Source organism: Camarhynchus parvulus, unplaced genomic scaffold (genome assembly GCF_901933205.1).
Source record: "Camarhynchus parvulus unplaced genomic scaffold, STF_HiC, whole genome shotgun sequence".
Lineage (NCBI taxonomy): Eukaryota > Metazoa > Chordata > Aves > Passeriformes > Thraupidae > Camarhynchus > Camarhynchus parvulus.
Genome location: NW_022147730.1, coordinates 1 through 9,368, shown reverse-complemented (window position 1 = coordinate 9,368; position 9,368 = coordinate 1). Strand labels below are relative to the sequence as shown.

The 9,368-nt window shown below is 52.4% G+C and overlaps 1 protein-coding gene across 1 annotated transcript; it reads right to left on the bottom strand.

The window, feature by feature from the left end:
* Window positions 1–5,470: 5,470 nt before the first annotated feature.
* On the bottom strand, window positions 5,471–6,403 carry LOC115915874 (olfactory receptor 14A16-like). Its single transcript, XM_030969584.1, has one exon. It carries the CDS (start codon window positions 6,401–6,403, stop codon window positions 5,471–5,473), a length of 933 nt encoding a protein of 310 aa, XP_030825444.1.
* Window positions 6,404–9,368: the final 2,965 nt, after the last annotated feature.

The following is a 9,368-nucleotide window of genomic DNA, read 5'->3' as shown; positions in this document are numbered from 1 at the left end:
TCAGGAAGATGGATCCATGCCATCAGCACATTTACAATGGAAATAACTGAGTTCTCTTTGAAAAAGATCATTTACCTCTTAATGCAAAGAATGTAACAGCATTTAGGTTTTTTTTTTACTAACAGTATGTTTTGTTTTTCACTAACTTTCATTTTTTTATATAGGTTTTTTTCTTTTTCCTTTTTTCCTTTTTTCCTTTAAATAGAAAACATGTCCTACAAAAGGAATGTCCTTTGCTCCTGGTTCCCGTGTGGAGCAGCTCCCTTCCTGCTGGCTGAGCTGCTCAGGCAGAGCCCGGCAGCTCCTGGCCCTGCAGGGCTGAGGCTTTTCCCCGTTGCTGGGCACAGACTGATGGAGCAGCACTGCTGAACTCGGGCACACAGAGGGACCAGCAGCAGCTGCCTTTGGCCACCTGAGGCTGCAAGGGCCAAACTCTGAGCAGCCAGGGCTGGAAGAGACTGGCAGGATCTGATCCCTGACTCTGGGCCAGGCCTGCACAAATGACCCCACAGCAGCAGCAGCAGCAGCAGATGGAGCTGACTTTGAGCACAGCCCCTGCCCCTCTTCCCTGCCGTGTGCAGCGGTGTCACAGCAGCCTGAGGCACCTGGGAGCCCCCAGTGCCAGCAGGGACTTGAGATGGCAGCCCTGGGCTCCTGGAGGCTGGGCAAGGAACGGAGCTGGGCACTCCCTGTCCATGGGGAGCTTGCAGATGGAAAAGGCTGCTGTGCCCAGGCAGCTGCAAGGGCACAGAAAGGAGGCTCTGGAGCACTGGATCTGTGCCAGTGCCACAGTCCTGGGCAGCAGCCAGCGAGCCCTGGGGGAACAGAGGGCACAGCAAGAGGGACAGAACCAGGCAAGGGCAGAGACTGGAGAGAGCCAGAGCCAGGAGCAGGAACAGCTGCTCCATTGCACTCTTGGAGAAAGCTCTTGGCTGGTTCCAAGCGCTGAAAGGCGTGAAGGGCAGAGAGGAGGCCCCAGCAAACAATGCTCCTGTTTGCACAGCCTCCCCTCTGCGTGTCCCAGAAGGAATTGGATGGGCTGTGTTCTTCTCTCCGAGTCGTCTCGTTCAGCATGAGCAGCTCAGCACCAGCAGCTGAAGGAGCTGAAGCCTCAGGCCACAGGAGCTGGGCAAGAGGGAACTTTTGGAGCAAAGTCATGCTGCTAAAATAGCCCCAGCTGAATGCAGTGGATATAATCATGGAATCACAGAATCCTTTCTGTTGGAAAAGCCCTCTGAGCTCACCCAGTGCAGCCGCCACCCAGCAGTGCCAAGCCCAGCACTAAACCACGTCCCTGAAGTGCCAAGGCCTGGACAGCAGCCCTGAGTGAGGCCTGGACAGCAGGCCCTGAGCCAAAGGTGGCCTCTGGATGAACCTTCCAACCAAAGGTTATCTTTGTATCTGCTCCCTGATGAAATATGCATGGTCATTAGCACTGTGATAGATGTAGCCACTCCTTAGTGAAACATGGATTGACCTTTGTGTATTTAGAAGCCAGACAAGGCCATGAAATCTGACATCTGGCCTTGTTTGGGGCTGAAGGATCAAAGTCACCTCCCTTGGTTCCTCCTGGGGCCCTGGCCAGGCTTTGGGAGGGAGCCAAGAGGAGGATGAAACCAGATGTTGCCCCACTAGAAGTGCTGTCAGTTTGTCCATTCAGCACTGTCAGAGCTGGGCCCTGTCCCAGCGGGGTTGGAGCCTCACCTGGGGCTGGAGGCACCTGCAGGAATTGCCAGTGCCCAGGAGTGGCTCTGCAGCCCTTGGCTGTGACAGCTTCCCCAGCTGCTGTGTGGGTCTGGGGGATGGTAAAGCCTGAGGGTAACTGGGGCTGGATCTTTGTTAATCACTGCAGGCAATCTTTGGTGGGGATGGTTGGGTGCATTGCTGAGCTGCTCCTGTTGTGATTCTTTGCTGCTTTGAGCTGCAGGAAATGACACTGATTCCTTCAGTTGGAGTCTGTGTCTTTGGTGCTGACTTTGCCCACTGGTAAAACAAAACTGGCCCAGTCTGGCCAGATCCCAACAAAATGTCACTTGTTCAGTGTAAATGTGAGGAATGAGTCCCATCAGAAATTCCCAGCTGGGAAGCCCTTCCCTGGAGTTCCCTGGCTCTGGAGTGGGCTGAGGTGGGAGCCCCGTGGGAGCAGTGGGGCAGTCGGGTAAAAGAGGCTGAACCCCTGGATGGCTTCAAATGCATCCAAAAATTGCACATGGAAAAGGAAAAGAACTTGTGGTTTTGGGCAGACAAAGATGAATTTGTTAAGAGTCCATTGGAAACAGCACCTTCAGAAGGAGCAATGATTGTTGGAATGCTCCCACATGGAGCAAGAGAAGAAGGTTTTAATCTTGAGCTCAGATGCATTTGTGCAAGTGAAATATTGATATATTGTATCACTATATACGTATTTATAGTACAAGACATTGATATATATATATTTTATATATGTTTTTCTATATATTTTTATATGTATCTATATTTCTATATGTCTATATCAATATCTAGATAAAAATAATAATAATGTGAAGTAGTGCTGACAATACTAATTTGGTAGCTTTGGCTGCTCAGGGATGTAACACTAAATACCCTACAGAACAGGATTGGCCAGGACCCTAATGTCAGTGGTCAACTTTGTGAGATTGTATACAATGAAAAAAGGAGGAAGGGAGGAAATTGGCTATTTTGACAGGGTTTGCTGATACTGTGATGCAGAGGGCTTTGTCTGTTCCTGTGAAAAATACAGTGATTAGGCCTGCAGGGTTTTTCATGTACCAGACTATGCACAAGCTGCAGGATTGGTTGCACGGGTGAAGGGGTTGTTAGAAGAGCAGTTGAACAAATGAGGAGATGGGAACCTTTGCCCATGGAGAACCCATCTCCCAGATGTGCTCCATGCCCTTAACAATGGCCCACTGGGGAAATGGAAACCCCCTGGCTGTGCACGGCTGCCCCCAATTTGCAAATCCAACCATGGGCAGTGAGACTTGGACTGCCTGGGAAATTGTTCTGGCTGTGATGGCCCCTGGCAGGGCCAGCCCAGAGGCTGCAGGGCTGGGCCTTCATGCATTGGAATGAATGAGGAGAAATTCAAAGCAAATGAGAGCCATCAATACTGAAACAGGAATTCAGATTCCTCCAGGACACTTTGCTTTGGTAACTGCTCACTTGGAACTTGGCCTTGCAAAGTGTTCATGTCATGGCAGGAGGAATTGATGCAGAATATCAAGGAGAAATTACAGTAATTCTGTTAAACAATAGTGAACAAGACTGGATTATTCAACCCCATGACAGGGTAGCAAAATTATTGATGTTGCAATTTTAAGAACAATTGTGAAAAAAGAGATCCATCTCCAGTCACCACCGTTTGTGGAGATGAAGGGTTTGGATGCAGCAGCCCTAATAATGGAGCCAGAGTGTGGGTCCGGAGGCCAAATGGCCCTCCCGAGGCAGCTGAAGGAACAGCTCCTGGGAAAGACAGCTCTGAGTCCTGAAACCTGGGCAGGAACAATGGGAATGTGTCCCTGCAGCCAAGGATTGTGTGTGAGAACAGGAAAATCTGACAGGAGATTGTTTTCCACATCCTGCCAGACCAAATCTCCCTGTTTGCCCCAAGGGCCCCTTTGGAAAATGCTCTGATCCATGGGGCTCCATGTGAAGGCTGCTGTGACACTGAGGGACTGGCACAGGAATTCCATCCAGGAGCCTGGGTGCCCCTCAGGGACTGGGACCCGGCCCCTTCCAGCCAGAGGGGAAAGGGCCCCCCAAGCCTTGTTAGCCACAGACAGCATGGTAAAGCTGAACAGCAAAGGGCCTCGGGGCATTATTCTGGAATTAACGTGGTGCCAGCTCCATGGACAACAGAATTCTTGTTCCTAACTCCAATGAGATTGAGAAAAAGGATGAAGAACGGTGTCACTAAAGTACTCCTGATGTCTGTAAGGTGTACCTTGACAGTCAGCCAGAATCTTTGTCTGCCACAAACACCTCTAGTGTTTCACCAAGGGGTCAGTCATCAAAATGGAATGATGAGTTCTGATGGATTGCTGAGCTTCTTTTGTAATTCTTTGCTAATGATGATGTGCTTTGCTGAGCTTATCCTTTTGTAATTCTTTGCAGCTGTGCATGATATAAATGACACAATTCCTTAAGTTGGTGTGTGTGTCTTTGGTAGTGACCCTGCCCACTGGTGAAACAGGGCCCCCTCTTGCCTAAGTGTTACCTGGGAAGGCAAAAACCCTCCCTCCAAAATTCCCCCCTTCCTCCTTGTTCCCCTCTTCATACCCTGAGCATGATGTCCTCTGGTCTGGGGTATAGTTAAGAAAGCAAAGGTGAAGCAAAGGAAATGCTGAGGGCAGTTTGGGGGTGGCTGCCAGGCAGCCCTGGCTCTGAGCAACAGCGTCTGCAGTGGGACAGGAAACTCCCAGCTGATGGGAACAAACTTTCTGGCTGAGTGCAGAGGCCAGGACAAAGCTGAGTGGTTTCCCTGGTGTCCCCCAGCCCTTGCTGGCCCCAGGGGCTGATGGCATTTGTGCTCCCTCAGCTTCATGTCCCCACAGCAACAGCATGGGGGTGCTCCCCCTGCTGTGTGCAATGCAAACAGGGGCTGCTGAGCCAGTGCTGCCGTGTCTGTGCCTGCAAGGATGGGGCACCTGTGTGAGCTGGGGAGAGGCCAGGGCTGCAGAGGGGGGGATGTTGTTGGCAGCTCCATCAGGACGCTCTGGGACGCTGCCCTGGGCTGTGCAGCGCACTGGGGATGGATCAGCCCCTGCTCTGCTGCTCCTTCCCCATCTGCCCCAGGGCCCTTGCAGAGCCCCAGCCATGCTGTTTGCCCCCAGCCTGCCCACGGCCAGCCTGGGGCTGCTCACGGGGGTTTCTGTGCTGAGCATTGGCCTGGCCGTGTTCTTGAGAGAGCCTGGGCAAGGAGCCTGGAGCCCCCAGGGCCTGGCCTGAGGCGTCAGCGCTGCCCCAGCAGTGCCCATGGCCTGTCCCTGCTGCAGCCCCGGCACTGCCACCCCCAGGGCTGTGCCCGGCCCCGAGAGCACTCAGGCCCTGCAGCAACACCAGGGCCACCAGGGCAGCGGGGCAGGGCCACGGCAGCAGCACTGGCAACACCAAGTGCTGCTGCTGCTGCTGGGCACAGCTGCTGGGCCAGCCCTGATCTGCCCCAGCTCTGCACACAGACATTGCTGCTGCAGCTCCAGAGAAGGCAACAAAAGGGCATCTCTGCAGAAAACCTTGCTGGGAGATCCTGTAGTTCTTTTAAATACACCAAGAGTGCAGCGCCTCATTGTCATAGTCTGTGACCACAGGGAAGGTGGAGAGAAACTAAATCAATTATGGCACAAAGAATGACATTTATTTGTGGAATATATTATAAAAGTAAAATACATAAAATGAAATTCCAAAATGAAATCAACAAGAAGTATCAAATATGACTTTTATTACAAGCGATTGGCAGACACTGGCCAGAAGTTTAATGTTTCTGAAAGCATCCAGTCATCAGTCTCCACACTGCAGCCTTGAGCTCCTGGTTCCTCAGGCTGTAGATGAGGGGGTTCAGGGCTGAAGGCACCACCGAGTACAGAACTGACAGGGCCAGATCCAGAGATGGGGAGGACATGGAGGGGGGCTTCAGGTAGACCAATGTACCAGTGCTGACAAACAAAGAGACCACGGCCAGGTGAGGGAGGCAGGTGGAAAAGGCTTTGTGCCGTCCCTGCTCAGAGGGGATCCTCAGCACAGCCCTGAAGATCTGCACATAGGAGAAAACAATGAACACAAAACAACCGAAACCTAAACAGGCACTAACAGCAAGAAGCCCCAGTTCTCTGAAGTTGGAGTGTGAGCAGGAGAGCTTGAGGATCTGTGGGATTTCACAGAAGAACTGGCCCAGGGCATTGCCATGGCACAGGGGCAGGGAAAATGTATTGGCCGTGTGCATGAGAGCATTGAGAAAGGCACTGGCCCAGGCAGCTGCTGCCATGTGGGCACAAGCTCTGCTGCCCAGGAGGGTCCCGTAGTGCAGGGGTTTGCAGATGGACACGTAGTGGTCGTAGCACATGATGGTCAGGAGGGAAAACTCTGCTGAGATGAAGAACACAAAGAAAAAGAGCTGTGCAGCACATCCAGTGTAGGAGATGTTCCTGGTGTCCCAGAGGGAATTGTGCATGGCTTTGGGCACAGTGGTGCAGATGGAGCCCAGGTCGCTGAGGGCCAGGTTGAGCAGGAAGAAGAACATGGGCGTGTGCAGGTGGTGGCCGCAGGCTACGGCGCTGATGATGAGGCCGTTGCCCAGGAGGGCAGCCAGGGAGATGCCCAGCAAGAGGCAGAAGTGCAGGAGCTGCAGCTGCCGCGTGTCTGCCAATGCCAGCAGGAGGAAGTGCCTGATGGAGCTGCTGTTGGACATTTGCTGGGGCTGCACATGGGGATCTGTTCATGGAGAAAGGACAGTAAAGAGTTAGGGGAGATACCTGTAACCAAAATCAAAGCCATTTCCCATATACCCTCTTCTGTAACACACAGAAACGCTTCTGTGTTTAAGAGTTCTGAGGTTTTCTTTTTAAGCTGCCCCCATGTCTTTCCTGGTTTTCTTGGACATTAGAATCCCTCAGCATTTCTGCTGCCCTCTGGTAGAACAGAGTGAGTTCCCTAAGGCAAGATGATGAGTGAAGACTGTGGGGAGATGGTCTCTCACTTGATTCTTTCTGGAGTTTCTCTGGGCTTTCACTTTTCTCAAATGGAGGATGTTCACACTCCCAAGTTTTCCGTAAAGATCACTAGGTACTGCTTAGAGCAGATGGATCCACCCAGCCCAGCTCCACATTTGTAGCCAAGGACTCTCTTTGCTCATTTCACCAACCCAACAGCATTTTCCTCATCAATCTTATAACTCAGAGATGCTCTAGGACAGGTTTGCACCCTGGATTGAACCTCCCAGCTTGGACTGAAATCTCAGGGAGACTTCCAAGTGTCCCTATGATGGCATTGGAGTGAGGGAGATGCAGCTCCTTCCCTGGCTGCCCTGACAGCATTGCCCAGAGCCGGGCACTGGGGACAGCGTCACCCTGAGCCAGCTGTGCCCCCTGCCAGAGCCCCCAGGGCCGGGCAGCTGCTCCCAGCCCTGTGCTCTGCAGAGGGAACTGGGCCCGGGGCTGCAGAGCTGCCCCACGGCTCTGCTGCAGCTCTGCCTGCACAGGAGGGGCTGCACGCCTTGGAGCCCCGGCCCTGAGGGCAGAGGCTTGGCTGGGGCACAGGAGGGAGGGGGCTTGTTCAGAGGGAGGGGCTGCACTGCAGGGGATCCTGTGGGCATCTCTGAACTCTCCCTGCCACAGCATTGCTGGGTTTTGTTTCCTCTCATTGCCTGATCTTCTCTCTGCTTCCTGGAGATTTTCCCCTGCAGGTGTTTCCCTGTGCCTGATCTGTCCCTGCCAGCACTCACAGACCCCAAATCTCTGTGCACTCTCCTTGGCCCGACAGAACCCTGCCTGTTTGCAGGGCACTGGCTGGGGGCAGGTTCTGTTTGCAGCGTGGAGAAAGGACAGCTCAGCCTGAGCCTGATGGCTCCAGCAAAGGTGATGCTGGTGCTGCCCACGGGCAGTGTGGCTGAAAAGCATATTAGGGATCTCCTGTGCACGTATTGATCACTAAAAGTAACATTTTAGATGTCTCAGGCACTGGACAAAATACATAATTTAAAATTCATAATAAACTTTAGTATGTATCCCCCCTCCATGTCATTCTCCAATAGTAAGAAACTGAATACAAAGTCTTAGGAAATTTCCCCATTTCAATCACAATCCTTGTCTTGGAAATGTTCTATGACTGATCAGAACCCCTCAGCATGTCAGAGCTTCATGACTATTTCACCTGCCCTGCACCAGAAATACCCAGAGTTGTACTCACAGGCTCTGTAGGCATTGGGATGTTCCAGCTGTAGGAGATGGCTCCAGGAGCTGCAGCTGCATTGTCCTGCAGCCAGAGGTTCCTGTGCCAAGGGCTGGCAGGGATTCTGCCCCAGGCACTTCTCAGCCCCTTCCCAGCCCTGACTGATTGAAGCTCTCTGTGCCTCTGTGCTGTGCCCGGGCTGGCTGCAGGCAGTGCCCCAGCCCTGCTGGGCTGGCACAAGAGCTGCTCATCAAGAGAAATGTGCTTTTGAAGCTCTTCTTGGTTACCAGGAGCTGCCTCTGTGCCAGGAGCCCAGCCCAGCTCAGCAGCACAGACACAGCACAAGGACTTTAATGAGCCTCTGGGGCTTTGTGCTCAGGCCCTGAACATCAGTCCCTGAGAGGGAGCTGAAGAAACCTCTGCAGAACTCCAAGCCAGAATCCAACTCCAAACTTTCTTGGACTTTTAATGGGTCCCACTGAGGGACACGACTGAGAAAGTGTCCCCAGGCCCCAGGCAGAGCAGAGAACTGCAGGCAGTGCTGACAGGTGGGGACAAAGAGAAGCCAAGTCTTGGTGCCCTGGGGCACAGCAGGGTCTGTGCCAGCAAGGGCTGGCAGGAGACACCTTGTCCTGAGGCCCTGGGGCCTCCTGGCACAGCCCCAGCCAGGCTGGGCACTGTCAGCCCCTTGTCCTGCCCTCAGCATCCCCCCCTAGCCCACATCCCAGTGGCCTCAAGGATCTGCTGGAAGGAGTCCCTGGGGAGCCTTGCTCAGCAATGGCCCTGGGGGCTCCTTCATGCTCCCTGCAGGGACTGCAGGTTTTTCAAAGGACTTTGGCTTTGGCTTTTGCCTTGGAGTCTCTGAGAGGTTTGTGCAATCATGGCCTCCAATTATCTGCTGTAATTAGTCCCTGGAGAGGCTTTGTCAGTAACAACACTCAGTGGGGCTCATTAATGCTTCCAGGTACTTCAGTTATTTTAAGGTATTTGGTTTTTTCCTTTTGTTACAGATTCTGTGAGAAAGATTTTGCAGTCACAGCCTCCAATTATCTGCTTTAATGAGTCCCTGGAGAGCCTTTATCAGTAATGACACTCAGTGGGTCATTAATGCTTCAAGGTACCCAGTTATTTTAAGGTATTTGGTGTTTCCCTTTTGATACAGACTCTGTGAGAGGTTTGTGCAATCATGGCCCCAATTATCTGCTGTAATGAGTCCCTTGAGAGCTTTGTACTGACATGCAGTGGGGCTCATTAATGCTTTGAGATACTCAATCTTTTTAAGGTACTTTGGATGTTCCTTTCTATACTCTGAATCTCTGAGAGTTTTTTTTTTGCCATCCTGGCCTTCAATTCTCTCCTCCAAGGAGTCCTTGAGGAGCCTGTGTTGGGGATGGACCTCAGTGGGACCCATTCATGCTTTGAGACATTTTGAGTTTTTCCTCTGACTTTGACTCCTGGAAAGGTTTGTGCAATCTCCTCTCAGGCCC